The 15,337-nt window shown below is 42.9% G+C and overlaps 1 protein-coding gene and 1 long non-coding RNA gene across 7 annotated transcripts in view; both read right to left on the bottom strand.

Moving 5' to 3' along the window:
* Positions 1–1,011: 1,011 nt before the first annotated feature.
* LOC119018298 lies at positions 1,012–2,233 on the bottom strand. Its single transcript, XR_005074708.1, has 2 exons — positions 2,043–2,233; positions 1,012–1,709 (listed from the first exon to the last, which is right to left on the bottom strand). It is a non-coding gene; the product is annotated as an uncharacterized LOC119018298 (long non-coding RNA).
* Positions 2,234–6,576: 4,343 nt separating this feature from the next.
* The window catches only part of LOC119017994 (thrombospondin type-1 domain-containing protein 4-like), a 47,944-nt gene continuing 39,183 nt past the window's right edge, over positions 6,577–15,337 (bottom strand). For 5 of the 6 annotated variants that reach the window (XM_037095264.1, XM_037095263.1, XM_037095267.1 and 2 more), the window contains 10 exons: positions 13,354–13,529; positions 13,183–13,264; positions 12,485–12,679; positions 12,242–12,371; positions 11,553–11,757; positions 10,439–10,612; positions 9,198–9,371; positions 8,878–9,057; positions 8,123–8,267; positions 7,596–7,738 (listed from right to left, as the gene is read on the bottom strand). In XM_037095264.1, the coding sequence (XP_036951159.1) occupies positions 7,596–7,738; positions 8,123–8,267; positions 8,878–9,057; positions 9,198–9,371; positions 10,439–10,612; positions 11,553–11,757; positions 12,242–12,371; positions 12,485–12,679; positions 13,183–13,264; positions 13,354–13,529 (1,604 nt within the window). Of the gene's footprint in view, positions 7,739–8,122; positions 8,268–8,877; positions 9,058–9,197; positions 9,372–10,438; positions 10,613–11,552; positions 11,758–12,241; positions 12,372–12,484; positions 12,680–13,182; positions 13,265–13,353; positions 13,530–15,337 lie in introns of all 6 variants that reach the window. The other variant, XM_037095265.1, reaches the window with a different exon arrangement.

Raw genomic sequence — 15,337 nt, forward strand, 5'->3', positions numbered from 1 at the left:
AATATTTTTTAAATTGTGCTTGACATTAGCAGGCACTGAAAGGGACAAACTCTGCATTAATACGTGAAAACTATACATTTCTGTGCCTCATGGGAAAAGAAATTAACTTTTTAAAAATAATTCTTATTCTTATATATTTTCTCTTTGTAAAAATGGATTCATAAAAAAAATTCTGTGAAATGAAATAAAACATTTTTAATTTGCAACTGTGTGCAGCAGAGTGTTCTTTCAGTACTGTAAGACAATTCTTTCAAACAAATCAAGTTATTGGACCTCTTGAATATAAATATGTACAATATTAGAAAAAGTGGAACTTCCAGGATGTGTTTGTTGCAGCACCACTAATGTCCAACAGGTTGTTCTGTTTCATCCACAAAAATCAAGAGTCGGGTTTCTCATCATGTTGGCACATTCAGAGCAGTTGTTTTTCCTTCAAAGATCAAATTGATTGAACATTTATGCGCTCAGTCTTCAAGAGGACTCATAGATCAGAAGTGTTTCAAGCTTTAGATGGACTGTTGGTGTGATGACATGAATAATAATAACAAGAATAATAATATTTAGTAGATAAAATGTTACATATGAAAACCCCACTGGGTACCTTTTACCTGGAAAATGTGTAACCACAAAGGAAAAGAGGCCAAGGGTAAGGGAAGGATGACAATTTGGTTTTAAATGGGATTTTATAAATGACTTTGTTGATTTTGTAATTCCAATTTAAAAACTGAACTTGTAAATATATATAATTTCCCTTTAACTCTGACAGCTAAGGTTGGTGGTGTTCCTCAAGGAAGGTAGAAATATATATTCCTTGGTGCGCTTCATGTTTCTGTCAAATGCACATGTGCAGGTATTGGCCACCAGGGGGCACTATTTGTCTATTTTATGGTCAACCTGTGCCCACTGTACAGACACTGTTGCAGTGTGTGTTCTGATTTCTGCTAAATGATCTTAATATGCAGCACAGTTTAAACAAATGCAACAAAAATAAATAACTTTCAGTCACAGTGGAAGACGACAGACATCCTTTAATTAAGCTACAATCTGTCAACGAAATGTACAAATCCATACGGATCTACAGTATTAACAGCTTATATCACAACTGCAAACAAGAATGAATATTTAAAATATGAATTATCGAATCATTCTGTGAAGATTAAGCACTGATGCTGATGCATGGACGAGTTTTCCACTGAAGGTCAAAACTGACGTGCTTGATCTTAATTAGTCTACAGATTTAACTGACTACAGTTACACACTGCTAACTCAAAAATCTGAATATTTGACAGTGTCAGCTTTTCAGAATCTGATTATATTGATCAACTACTGAAAACAACAAAGAAAGTCCATCTTTTGTACTTTTTCCCCCCCGCACAGCGAGGACAGAATCCAGATGGCGGGAACATCTGCAGCGAAGTCTCCTCTGAAGGAATCACTCGTGTGTTTAATTGGCATCACTTCGCATTAACATAATTATAGTTTGTTGGAGGAGGTTGTTCATGTTGTTTTGTTCTTTTGTAACCAACGACTCAACAGGCTGCGACGCAAACTGATTGCTGCAGATTAATCTAATTCTGAATTTAATTTAAGTTGACAAATAATCACTCTGGTCCTCGTTAGTAAGCAGTTACTGGTTATGTTGCTGTTAGTTTTATGCACGTCCTTCCACTGAGTTTGCCATATTTGTGCCTCCATGCTTCTACAGTAGCCTGGAACAGACAAACAAGCTCATGTTTTAGAGGCCATCTTAGGGGTACGGAAGCCCTGAGGGCCAAGTGAGACTTTTTTCAGGCGCTCCGTTTTCCAAGTTCTAAAAATGTTCCCTCAACTGGATACATGGAAGAAAGAAAGAATGGAAGAAATGTTTGGGGTTTAAACTTCAATGAAATAATAAAATTAAATAAGGGTTCTGCAGTGATGATGACAGTGACGACCTGAAACTGATGGATGGTTTGTTATTGAGTAAAATAACAGATTCATTTGAACTCAAGTCAACCAACTTCTCAGCTATGCTGAGGATAAAAAACCATATCATCACAGACCTCGTCATACGGCTCACCAGAAATCCCTCGACATCGACCCCATCACTCAGCAATCAGTTCATTTTGTTTGTTTTATACTGATTACCTCAAATCCTCAAAATTGCAGCGTTAATGCAGTTTCTTTTATAACTTGCAGTCGGGGAATAAAAGACCCACAAATAATTTCATTTATGACCTGGCTGCACATACATGCTGTAAGAGTAGTGATGGTCAATCAAAATCAATAGGCTGAAAATATATACAGCAGAACGAGATCAATAAAAAACGACTGTCATAAATAATGCACTACTCTTTCTAGGACAAAATGTTTGTTTATGTGAGTGTGTGTCCGTGCGGCACTCTGATGTGTGTTCTTTTTGATGCAAGTGCTTTGATCCAAAGTAAATAGTGACGTCATAGAATCTTTGATGTGAATGTTACAGGTGGTGTGAAGGTTACATTTGGGTTTAACCAGTACCAGACGCAGTTTTCTTACCGGAAGCAGAAACAGCGAGGATTTACACAGCGATCAATAACTTTCAACAAGTTCAAGCCAACTTCACGAGAGGAAACGAGATGACGACCATAAAGCAGTCCGGATCTTCAGTGTCTCAAAACAGCGAGAGGTTAAGATCTAGCAGGTTCGCTGGACTGTCCCCTGAAGTCACCGAGTGGCTGACAAATGGAGGCTGTCTCAGAATTCAGGTCAAACCTTTCACTGATGCTGGACCGTCTCCATCTACCTGCAGCGACGATGACAGTGACGACCTGAAACAGAGGGACCATGTTGACAGTCCGTTTCTGAGGAAAAACAAAGTCAATGTGACTTCAAGAGTCAAATATGCCAAAGCTACTTCTGAGAGTACACCAGTGTCTCCCCTCCGTTCTTCAGTGCCTCAGAACAGCAACATGTCCAGCTGTGGAAAGAAACCTTGGACACTCCCGAAAGAGTCACGTGAACTCTCAGACGTGTCCCCTGAAGTCCCCGACAGGCAGACTACATCACCCTGTTGTTCACTTCTGGTTGAACCTTTCGACGATGCTGGACCGTCTCCATCGTTCTGCAGCGATGATGACAGTGACGACCTGAAACTGAGGGACCATGTTTATAGTCTGTTTTTGAGTAAATCAGCAGATTTATTGCAACTCTCAGAAGAGTCCCCTGAACGCTTAGGAGAGTCAACCAACTCCTCAGCTTGGCTATCAGAGAAGACAACTAATGAAATCATCACAGACCTCCTCCTGATGCTCACCGAAAATACCCCTAAGAAATCCGGGCAGTCGCTTCAGACGGAAGACATCGACTCCATCATTCAGCGTCTCTCAGACATGGCGCGGGATAACATCCACATCGATGATTCTGCTTTAAAAAGAACTTGGAAGAACACAAAAAAGGTCAACAAAGCGGTGATTGAGGACCTTAAAAAGGAGTTTGGCTCAGTTGAACAGCTACTGGAGGCTGCAGTTGCATCAAACAGTTCAACTTTTGATGAAGCTGTTTTGAGGTATTTGAAAATCCATCTGGATGCCCTCCACAGACCAATAAGGTCTGCAGCTGCCAGCTTCTTGTCAGGATTGGGAATCAATAGCCAAACGCATTAGGTGGTGCAACGCTGACAGCAGCGGGAATTAATTACCATCTCGACCTATCACACCACCCATGACTTCTTGAAACAACGTTAGAGGATGTTTGCTGTGTGGAGGTCATTAAATCCCTGGGTCAGTTCGGGTTTCCTCCGAGTTGCTTCGGTTCCCCTGACAATAAAATGTATCCAAAAAAAAACAAAGCTAACCACAGACGGCAGCGAAGACTTGGACCATCTCCACCTTTGAAAATAAGAATTCACTCGACTGGACGATAAAAAAAAAAATTTAAAAATCCCTTGACTGGACATATAATTAAAAAAACCTTGACTGTTTAAATCAAATGAAACAATAATGAAAATAAAAAAACAATCTCAATCAAAAGCAAACTCTGGTTTGGTTATTTTAGAAAAGACAGAATACTGAAGCTGATTTAAGAGAAATTAAGAGTCTCATTCTCAGAGTAATACATCCTGTATACTGATATATGTCGACACAATGTATATTGACTGCATATTTGATGAAATAAGGCTAATATCAACAAAAATCTGAGTATGTATGTATATTTGTAGGGCAGGGGCGAAAAGAAGGGCACTTTAGCACGTTTTGGCTCCCAAGAGGGCACTTTAGTGCGCATTTTGGCTCCCAAGAGGGCAGTTTATCATGTTTTAACCAGCGAAGGGGGCAGTTTAGTGTGTTTTGCCAACCAAGAGGACACTTTGGCATGCTTTTTTGGCTCCCATGAGGGCACTTTAGCGTGCATTTTGGCTCCCAGGATGGCAGTTTATCATGTTTTAACCAGCCAAGGGGGCAGTTTAGTGTGTTTTGCCAACCAAGAGGGCACTTTGGCATGCTTTTTTGGTTCCCAGGAGGGCACTTGAGTGCATGTTTTGGCTCCCAGGAGGGCACTTTAGCGCACGTTTTTCAACAATTTGGCCACAAGGGGCCCTGGTGCTCCATTTTCCATACACGGGAGGATGAGGCGGGGCTTATTTCATTGGCAGCAGTCTGTGATCTCACAGCTACAGTCCACAAAATCCTACACACTGGACCTTTAATTTAAAACTTGTAGACGATATGACGATGACCCTCAAACCATGTCAGTTGTCAGAAAACAGGAGTTTTTTTCAGTATAAGAATCTGATGTCAGTCCGTGCAGCTGTGATGGACTTCGTGTTCGCTCGGTTGTCCTCGGCATTAGAGTTTGCAGCCTCCCAGATGAACTGACATTTTCTGAAATAAGGAGGAATGTTTTTCAGGCACACCTCCTGTGGAGAAAGACTCGATTGTACCTCTCTGCTCCCTCTGCATCTGCAGAGCTCACACTGCTCTCTTTTTAATGGGCTTTTTTTTCTCACTCTTTCTGGTTGCTATTGGTTACCACCAACCTGATTTATTTCTATTATTTCAGAAATGATTCCTCCTCTGCAGCATCCAACTATCTGAGGTGTGAGCTTGAGCTTTCCTGTCACCATTGGATGAGAAATAGATCAGCAGGGAAGTTCTAATAAAATCACAGATTGTGTTACGTACTTATTAAACATTTTCAGAAGTTGAGTATGACTTTCCACTGATGACTCAACTCAAACAATAGGTCTCATTTAGAGACAGTACTCCTGTTAACGATGGAGGACCATCTGCTCTGGGCTCGTCTCTAAACCAGGCTGGACAGAGTTTACTGTATTTAAAAAAACATTGCAATAGCGTCATGAAATTGAACTTAAACACCCAAAGTATCGAGCAGCGTATTCAGTTTAAAACATACTCAAAGAATTGAGAATACTGTGCAAACTTCATCCAGTTAACAGACACAGTTTGTGACAAATCAGCTGAAATATTACAAAATATATTCAAATCTTAACCCAAAATATGACAGTTTCTCATCCATGACCCTTCATAGAGGTGTGCAGTTTTTAGAGTTTTTAATGTGGAAGAAGAGGATGCTACAGGAAGAGAGAAGGCTTTCTGTGTATGTAGTCTGCATTTATCTCATAAAGTGTGTTACGTCTTGTGCCTGAGGGGAGCGAATGTGTAACAGATTTATATAAAAGACTGTAAATGCTCTCACTCTGGTGCACTAACACATCAGAGTGCTTCAGTTTAAACACAGCGAACGAGTCAGTGATGGTTCGACCCACACAAGGAACATACAGTTCGCTGAAGGTGTACAAATCATTAGTAATTTTGTTTATTTCAGAAAAAATCTCAAGATCACTCCTCATGACAATCACCTGCTGAACACGTGACATGTGAATGAAGGCAAATACAAACGTGTGAATTACTTACAGTCGTACTGAATACTGAATACTGAGAGATTACGTTGTTTAAGTTCAACTCTTCTTGATTGTTTTGGTGAAAATCATTTATCATTATAACATGTTGACAAATGAAGAATGTTTATCTATTTACCATAGAGGCTGAATTAAAGGTGCAATATGTAAGAATTGGCCATCTGTCAGTGTAAGTTGATCATTTCAGTTAATTTCTTTACATCTCCAACTATTATTCTTACATATTGCCCCTTTAAATGCACACTCGAGCCATCTTGAACTCAAACCTTGATACATGTACAGTACTTATGGATCGGAGGTATGTTTATCGCATGTGGAGGGAACGGCTAACATATAATACAAAGACAGTTGAACACTGGAGAGGTACAGCGTGCAGGTTCTGTATGAAAGGCTGGTGCACCAACAAGGACTTACTGTAAATGTAAACCTCATATATTCATATAACATAACAGATTAATAGATGCAAAATACTGTCATGATTTATCTTCACAATCAAATATTGATAATATTTTATTGACAATGTATTTATGATGATTTATCAGGAATTGTACAGTCGTGGAATGATCATCTCCCACAGACAATATATACAGTATATATATTTATTTATATATATATATATATATATATATATATATATATATATATATATATATATATATATATATATATATATATATATATATATATATATGCAGTTTGTTTTCGCCTCTCCAAAAAATGCATCAGGGTTTTTTTTCGGACCATCTGCTTCGACCATCCAGCCGGCTGTGGAATGCCTACATCCAGCTCGGAAGCTGCGATTGGTGGAGAGACAGCAAAAGATTTTTATCTCCCTCAGCCAAATAAGGGGCCACCGATAAACCAGCGTCGTCTCCGGGGAGCCACACAAATAAATAAAGAGGGCTTTTTTTCTCTTCAGGTGCAGGAGGGGGTGGAGGTGGAGGTGGGACCGTCTGAGAAGCCTTACGAGAAGACCTCCATCATTCACTCTGTCTTACATACATATATATACATACATATTACACAGGCTGAATTTACAGGGAGAGAGAGAAAAGATTGTTGCCACTGACGAGATAATCAGAAATCTGTGCCGAGGAGAAAAGTGTTAATGTGTCACTGTTGAGGATGAGGTTACAAATCTTTGGTCAACAAAGTGGGCGGTAAATAGTTGATTACAGCATCGACTTCATATGACATCACTGTAACATTGTCAAGAACTGTAAGAGAATGTATATTTTCTATATATAGTCCATGTGGAGCAGTTTACAGAGGCTCTCTTCATCACATCCAGTCGTCCACAAGAGCCGTTACTGGTGACGGAAGGCTGCAAACTGAAACTGAAGCAAAGAAGCTGGATTCTTTATATTAAATGTCATGGTTAAAACCCATAACGTTCTGTGTAGGTTCCTCACTTTTGCTCCCGATCTCTCTCAACCCCACACTGGCACTCTGTTTATCCAGTGAGTGGATTCCTGTCCTCCACTGTTCTCAGGTATTCCTTTCTCCCAACAGCTGTCTCCAAACGAGCCAACAGAAATGTTCCTTCTTCAGTTTCCATCCTTGGCAATCAAAACAAGTGTTCGTTTGAGCCGAGGTCCAGCCGGTTCATCGCTCCCCTGGCTGGCCCGGGAACAGGGTGCCTGCAGCGGGTATCGAGTCCGGCCCAAACGTGGAGCTGAGGGACCCGGCTTGGAGAGTGCTAGCTGCGGCCCCGGTGAATCGGCTGTCTGTGGGTCAGTCGCGAACACGAAGCGCAGCACGTCGTCTGGTAGTAATCGTACACGCAGAGGCGAGCCTGGACCACCACGTTGCAGTTGAAGTATTTGTCTCTGCAGTTCTCATCTGAAAACATAAAGAAGGCGTCTTATACGATCCAGCAAATAATATATGACCCTTATTTAAGTGAGAGAGCCGAGAACACGTGAGAATAGACCCTGAGTAATGTGTTGACAGCAGGAAGGGAGTGTTAGCAACATTTATAGCTCCCCACTGCCGCTGAACATCCACTGTTAGATAAAGTCGGAGGTTCAACACTTTGCTTAAGGCACGCTTTCAAATTTCCAGCATTCAGAGATGGCAAAGAACATCACTCATCTACGCCTCATGCCAGGACTTCCCCAGCTGGATATTTCAGTCACAATAATGACCTTAGTCCTCCTCAGGATGCTAAAATCATCAAAAAAAAAGTCAGTAATATTCCAGAGAGCATGTTAGAGGAGGACTGACCTATCTGAGGCACGCAGGGCTCCGGGCTGCAGCTCTCTTTCCCCGGCGGCTTCAGCTGCTCGTCGCAGCCCTCGCTGGACAGCATGTCGTCCGACAGGCAGCGCACCTCCCGCACACGGAAACCTCCCTCGCATGTTTTCGAGCACTGGAAGAACAGGAGTCAGTGAGAGCAGTCGGTGTCGGGTCGATAAAACAAATTCTCATGTTGTGATCTGAATCTTTCAAACGTTGTGTGAAAGAGCCGAAAAACAGGTGAAGAAGAAAAATAAACTGTTAGCAAGCTAGCGAGAAAAAAAATGACTTCCTCTTGATAATTTGATCACTGTAACCATAAAGCAACAACTATTGAAATTAATACATGTTGCCTAGTTTCCTCAGGGTGTCCTGGATGTTCAGGACAAATTTGAACTCAATCCAGTGAAGAGCAAGCGATAGGGGAGCTACAGAAAACACATACTGTCCAGAAAATCACAAAAATGTTGACATGTAGTTGTGAGGGCCAAACGTCAGCAGTGTATGGAAGTATTTGGAGTACAGCTGAAGGACTTCACAAGCTGTCATGATTTTAATAGAAGCTTCAACAGTGTTTCTTTAAAAAATAAAAGATCCAAGACATGAATTTGGAGGCGCTGGATGAGTTGGTATGGAACCACTTTCTTTGTCATTAAATCGGTTAGTGGGAGCCACAGAGGGAGGATGCCTTGCTTAATGGCATCTGAACAACAAATAGGACGAGGGTTCCATATCTTACTCACAGCACTCCAGTCGGTGTGATACCACTTTGCTCCACAGGCCTTGAGGTTGCAGCTCTGCTGGCTGAGAGGCCGGTCCAGAGACGAGCACTCGTAAGGCGGCATGATGGTGAATCCTTCGTCCGCCTTCATCAGACACACCACCGACCTCTGCTGGCTGCCGGCGCCGCACTCTGCAGAGCACTGAGCCACACACAGCAACACAAACCATATGGATTCAATCATACATTACAACAAATCCTGTCACTGTAAAATCACACAAATTTATCTGCTCCAGACATCGTTCCCCTAAAGCCCAGCGTGACCTCCCATCATCCTCATACCTGGCTCCAGGGGCCCGTGAACCACTCAATGCGATTCTCACAGGGGCCGTTGTTGCAGACCTGAGAGTCGGCAGGCCGCTCGTTGCCACAGCCCTCCAGAGGAAGGCTGCTGATGTGATTGGTCAGGCACAGGACTCCCCGGGTTCGTACTCCCATCCCACACTCAGCTGAACACTGTGGAGAACAAACTTGATTTACGATAATAATCTGATTTATCAGGAACACGTGCACGTCAGGCGTGTGTATGAAAAGAAATGAACAAACTAATTTGCTGTTGATGTGAGTCTGATGTTCAGAGTCTGTCTGGGATTAATGAGGTCATTGATGCTTTCTGGGTTTTTTCCTTTATTTCATTGTGTCATTTAAAAGTTCTGCAAAGTGAAAAAGTCCACAGCAAAGGTTGTTACTCTCCCCCACAGAAAACTCTGCTCCTGCACCGACTGAAACACCCGGGTTAGAGTCGAGCCTTTACTTCTGTAACTTTTAGATCACACTAGCTTGCTCGGCGTGACCCGCCCTACTCTGCCTCTGATTGGCTGCATCCTGCCTGTTAATTAATACATATCTGCACCTCTCACCAAAGACTGAACAGGGGCGGGATGTCTCACTCTGTTGCTCAGGCGGAGAGTTCGGGACACCGTGTGAAAAGGGAAGCTGCAGCGATCAACTACATGAGAAAAATAGTGTTTTTTTGAAACTTATTCTACAAGGACCTCGAAATAAAAGTATGAACCTGAAAATTAACACAACATGATCTCTTTAATATTTAATATAAGATGAGCTCTAATCAGAGTTTAATAAATGATATGTCTCTTTTCATTCACTGCCATACAAAGTCGTTTGGTCCCACTGGAAGGGGCGTGACTTCGGCTCTTTATATAATCAGCAGATTAATGAAAACAATCATTACCTTCCACCTTAAATGCAGGATTATTGCTTGTGACAGAGTAACTGTACACTGAATATTTCATCCACCACCGCCCATTTCCTGACATTATCAGTATCTCTATTTTCTGTTTTCTTATCTCTTATCATGTTAATGTCCTCTCCTCACACTTTTTTGACTCATTAACACATAATATTAATGTGATAGAGAACTAAAAGTATCCAGTCTGTCTTTCTAGCTATCAAAAAGACTGAGGACAGCTGCTGGATGCATGAAGCCGGACCGGCACAATGACTTCTACTGTTATTGGAGATGAATGAGAGGTTCTATGCCTCCCGTTGACTCTGACACCTACCCTGTCGCCCCACTCGGTGTAGAACCAGCTCTTGGCACAGGGTCCCCTGTCACAGTTCTCTACATCGACGGGCCGCAGATTCATGTTGCACTCTTCATCAGGAACAAAGTCGCCCACGTTGCTGACACAGCGCACCTCTCGCGACCTCTGACCCGGCCCACATGGCACCGAGCACTGCGGAGACACAGGCCACATGGTTAGAACTGTAGTCCTTTAGTGAGCGCTGCTGGAGAGACTGGATGGCTTCTTCTGTTTCTTTAAGTATGCTCTCTAGTTACATCTCTAGAAGAAGTGCAGTCTGTTTGTTGTTGTTTTAAGGCTGCTTCCTTTCAGTGTTTGGGAGAATTGCTGAATATCTTCTTTATGCCCTGCAGAGCCCAAAGACGAGAACTTAACAAGCGTCACCAAGCAGAGGGGAGCTGCAGATTTGGATGCTAATTCCTCTCACATTATTATTTGATACACGTTATTATAAAAAAATATGCGGTGACTTTCTAGATGCTTGTCGTCATGGTGAGGGTTTCAGTGAAACTAGCTGAGCTTCCAGGAAGTCGCTGCTCTGTCTACCACTCTCTCTCTCTACCCAACCAGTCTCAGCAGATGAGTCCGGTTCTGCTCCGAGGTTTCTGCCTGCAGTTTTTTCTCGCCACCGTCGTCAAGCGCTTGGTTTGGTCAAGACCTGCTGGATCTAGAAGGTGTCATGAGAAGACTTTTGTTTTGAATTGGTGCTGTTCAAATAAAGATTGATTCTTTAATTGATTGTTTGACGGAGCTGGGCAAAGAAATAGTTTGGCACATGACCCCCCCAAACAAAAAACTTTGAATTCTTACACCATCAACTGATCCAGCCATCTCCTGTCTCCAGCTTCATGTTTAAGATGCAGTTTATTTGGCAAAATGTTTGAACTATTCCTTTAAAAAAAAGTTGATACAACAAAAAAAAACAAAAGATGTCGGTGATAAAAAATGTTTAAAAAGCACAAAACGTTCTGTTGAACCTCATCTATTATTTAAAGCAGCAAGTAATTCAAGATGATGTCATTAAAGATGATGTCATTCCAGATGATGTCACTAACGATGATGCTCTAACTGTAGAGGCAGGTCGGACACTTACGGGGGTCCACTCGGAGCGGATCTGCCACTCGCTGCAGATCTTCAGCTGGCAGGTACTGGCGATTTCCGGCCGCTCCAGGTCTCGACAGCGGCTCGTGTGGACGTTGAGGGTGCGGTTGGCGTAAATCTGGCGACACAGGACCTGCCGGTGCTGCATGCCCAGGCCGCAGGTCTTACTGCATTCCGACCATTCTCCAATATCCCAGCTGCAACAAGAGTTTGTCTTTTATGAGCTGTCCACGACGTTGTATTATAATTACATTAATGTAGGTCAGGGTTAAATAAAGTTATGGTGCTGTGATCTAGGTAAAACTAACTATTTGATAACCCATGTGTCCAGCTAACTGCATGAGTTCAGGTTTAGATAAATGTGTCCAAGATGAACAAATATTTTTTTCTTCTCTTTTCGTAACACTATCAGATGTTAATGTGAGCTAGGAAGCTTTGAATGCTAACGTCAGCTGTTGTCGATTGGAAGTTAACAGGTTTTTAAAAGTGTTGTTAAACCTTATTATCCCTTCAGTTCTTCACCGTCTATTGTCTCTACAGATGCTGATCAATTAGGACGTGGTGAAATGAAAACACTTTGTTCATTATCTGTCAGTAGCAGCCTACATGACTGAATACTGTGTATTTAACTTTCTCTCTGGATGAAAAGGATGTAGAAACAGAGGGAGTGTGGTCTCTCACAAGGCTGGACAGGGCTGCAGGTTGCAGGCCTCTTCCTGAGGAGTCGGTTTGCTGCTGCTGTCACACAAAGCGTCCGACACCTGGACGTGGTTCAGCCGGGACACGCAGTGAAAGATCGAGTATCTGAACCCTAGAAGGCACAGAAACCAGATACTTAATCTCAGGAATGAATCAAGAAAATTGTTCCTTTTTCCTTTCAATGTTGATAATGTGAAGAATTCAAGTAGATGCATGATGACTTACCTTTACCACAGGAGGCGCTGCACTCTGTAGCACCGGCCAGTTTCCAGTTGTACTCTCTCGGCCGTCTGGGCGGCTGAACGACGGGGACCTGGTTGTCGGGGAGGGGAGGAGGGTCCCTGCCCCCACCGGAAGGATGGAAGTTTTCCTGGTGAGTGTCGGAGTCATGGTCGTATCCCTGTCCATTCACAGCGTTCCCTAAGATGTGGACACAAGAGTTTAGATGCACTAAGAAACATCACAATAGATAAGAGTCACTGTTTGTAGATGGATAATGGGAACATTTTATAAAATGATGGAGCGAGAAACTCAAATGTAGTCATTTCTGTTCAGGGAGGAAAATGCATGTAAAAATATTTCCTGTCTGGACATTTTGTGAGTTTTATTATGTTCTCTGTTTAGAGTAGCAAACGCAACACTCAGCTACTGCCTCCTGTGGTATAAAGTGGTATTACAAGCCAGGGCGGGCCAGAGCTAGCTGGTTAGCATGCTAACTTTAGTATCTCTTCATACAATTTGAGTTCATTTGAGCTTTTCCTCACTTTCTTCAACATTGCAAGACACGGTCAGACGTTAATAATACATAAATCAGGCATAATTAGGTGGCTATGGATCTATGAGTGAGTACGATTTAGTGTGGGCGTTGGCGGAGGTATGCGCTCTAAGGCGTGCCATATAACATGCATGTCCGTCTCACTGACCTTCTTGCTGAGGGCCAGCTGACTTCTCAGAGGGGAGGACGTACTCGTAGTGAACACCAGGATTCGGCTGCTGGAAGATCATCTGTGGAAACGCAGATGAGACAAAGTAAACTTTACTTTCTCATGTCAAACTTGTCAGTACGAGTAAAAGTGACGGAACAAGTTACTCACATAAACGTCCAGGATCTCGTTGGTGGGCCCTTCGGCGAGGAAGGACTCCCCGGCCGTGCTACGGATTTCGTTGGGTCGGCGGTATGTGAACATGGTCCCCCCTCCCTCGTACTTCCCCGGTCGGTCAATAGCCCAGTTTCCATTAATGATGGATCGCCCTGACCGGCTTCGGAGAGCTGAAAGAGACACAGAGAGAAACCACACAATCACCACTGACAGCTCTGAGCTTGAACCAAAAGAGAAATACTGCCACCGCTTCATCCACATAATTATTGTTTAATGTGAAACCATTTAAGCTTAATGAGAACTGCACAACACTGACACCGACTTCCACCTCCACCCAGAAAAAAAAGGTAATTACAGCTAACGGAATAAACGCTCTCACGTGCACTTTCAAAGCAAACGTCTTTCACAAACGTGCCGATCTGTTTGTGCTGGCAGATCTTTCATGCAAATCCTGTAACAGAATCTCCCAAGAAGTTTTCCACTGATTTCATGGATTAAGTACAGGAGGCCATTAGAAAAGCATTAGAAGTGTAACATTAGACAAGCTTGTAAAAGCGTGTTTGGACAACTAAAAGCACATTAGAGATGCACGATGGAGAACAGAGGCCTATTGAGGGAAAGATCAGAGGACGTGGTGACGATGCAGTCGGTGGCTCCTGCTCTCGTCTCCACATTTTAAAACCTGTACAGACATTTTTGAACATTTTAACTGCTAACTCAGAATTTTAATATTTGCAATATTAATGAAGTAATCGTACAAACTCCATAACTGAATAAACAAGCTGCTCTCAGAGGAAAATCAAGTCCCCAGAACACTGTTTGAAGCTGGATAGGTGGCAGGGTCCGCCACATATAAACAGTACGAATTTGTGCTGGTTTTAAGGTTTGTTTATTCAGTCATAAAAGCAAAGAAATTCTGTTTATTGAGTTTGTTTAGGCGTAAAGAAAACTACGCAGTGCACCTTTAAGATTACTCCTAAAGGATGTTTCAGTTTCTCACATTGTACCAGTCAAAGGAGCCATTGTTCAGGCGAGTGTGTTGTCCGAAATGATGCCAACAGCATAAATGTGTGAGTGTTTCTGTAGCAGAAGGTGCACAGCGACGTGTCTGTGTGCATAACTCTGCGTACTTCAAATCAAAGAAAGCGGAGCTTCCTTGTCATCCAAGTAGTTTGGATTTGAAAGGTGGCCGGTGAATCCATCCTGGTGCTTTCATTTATTTTCTTACAGAGTGGTGAAATTCCGCACCTTAATTAAAAAGGACGGTGAGGCTTCAGGGGTGAGATCCTCTAATGAAAGTGTGTTTATTTCCTCGGGGGGGGAAGCGTCCGTTGTTGGGAGGCTGTCCCCCTCTTGCTCTGAACCTACTGCTGAGCCGGGGCATGGCTCTCATTAAACAATGTCTGACATTCCAATAGTCACTTCTGAAAATAACCCACTACTGTGTCCCACTGTTGCACCTCCATAAAGACGCCAATTATCTGTGTAGTGCATTTCACTCGGAGGCTCCGATGAAAGGCTGCAGCACAGTGGTGGGTGGTAATACAGGCTGCACGGTGGAGGAACCCTGAACAAGTGACACCAAGCCCCCCCCCCCCCCCCCCCACCCCCCCACCCCCCCCCCCCCGGGTTGATCTGCGTTTTCAGACAAGTCTCATTATTTTTACAAGCAGCAGCTGCCTGCACAGCTGGAGCTAGTAGAGCTGTCAAATGTCAACTTATCCAACGACAAACACTTCTTCAATTCATCATTTCATTATTTCTGCCGTGACCTTCCATTTACTTTGCAAAAGACAATCTGTAACGACGGAGATTTTAAATTTCTCCTGCATGTGTTTGAAGCTGGAGTGAAGGCCGAGCGCTGCGGCGGACAGCAGCTGATGAAACTGTAAACCTGGGTGGAAACTGGGACTCTCTATTTGCAGAGAGGAAGTTAAATTAGCTGCGACAGAACACAAGCAGTCCAGGAAAAACACTG

This window comes from Acanthopagrus latus, chromosome 4 (genome assembly GCF_904848185.1).
Source record: "Acanthopagrus latus isolate v.2019 chromosome 4, fAcaLat1.1, whole genome shotgun sequence".
NCBI lineage: Eukaryota > Metazoa > Chordata > Actinopteri > Spariformes > Sparidae > Acanthopagrus > Acanthopagrus latus.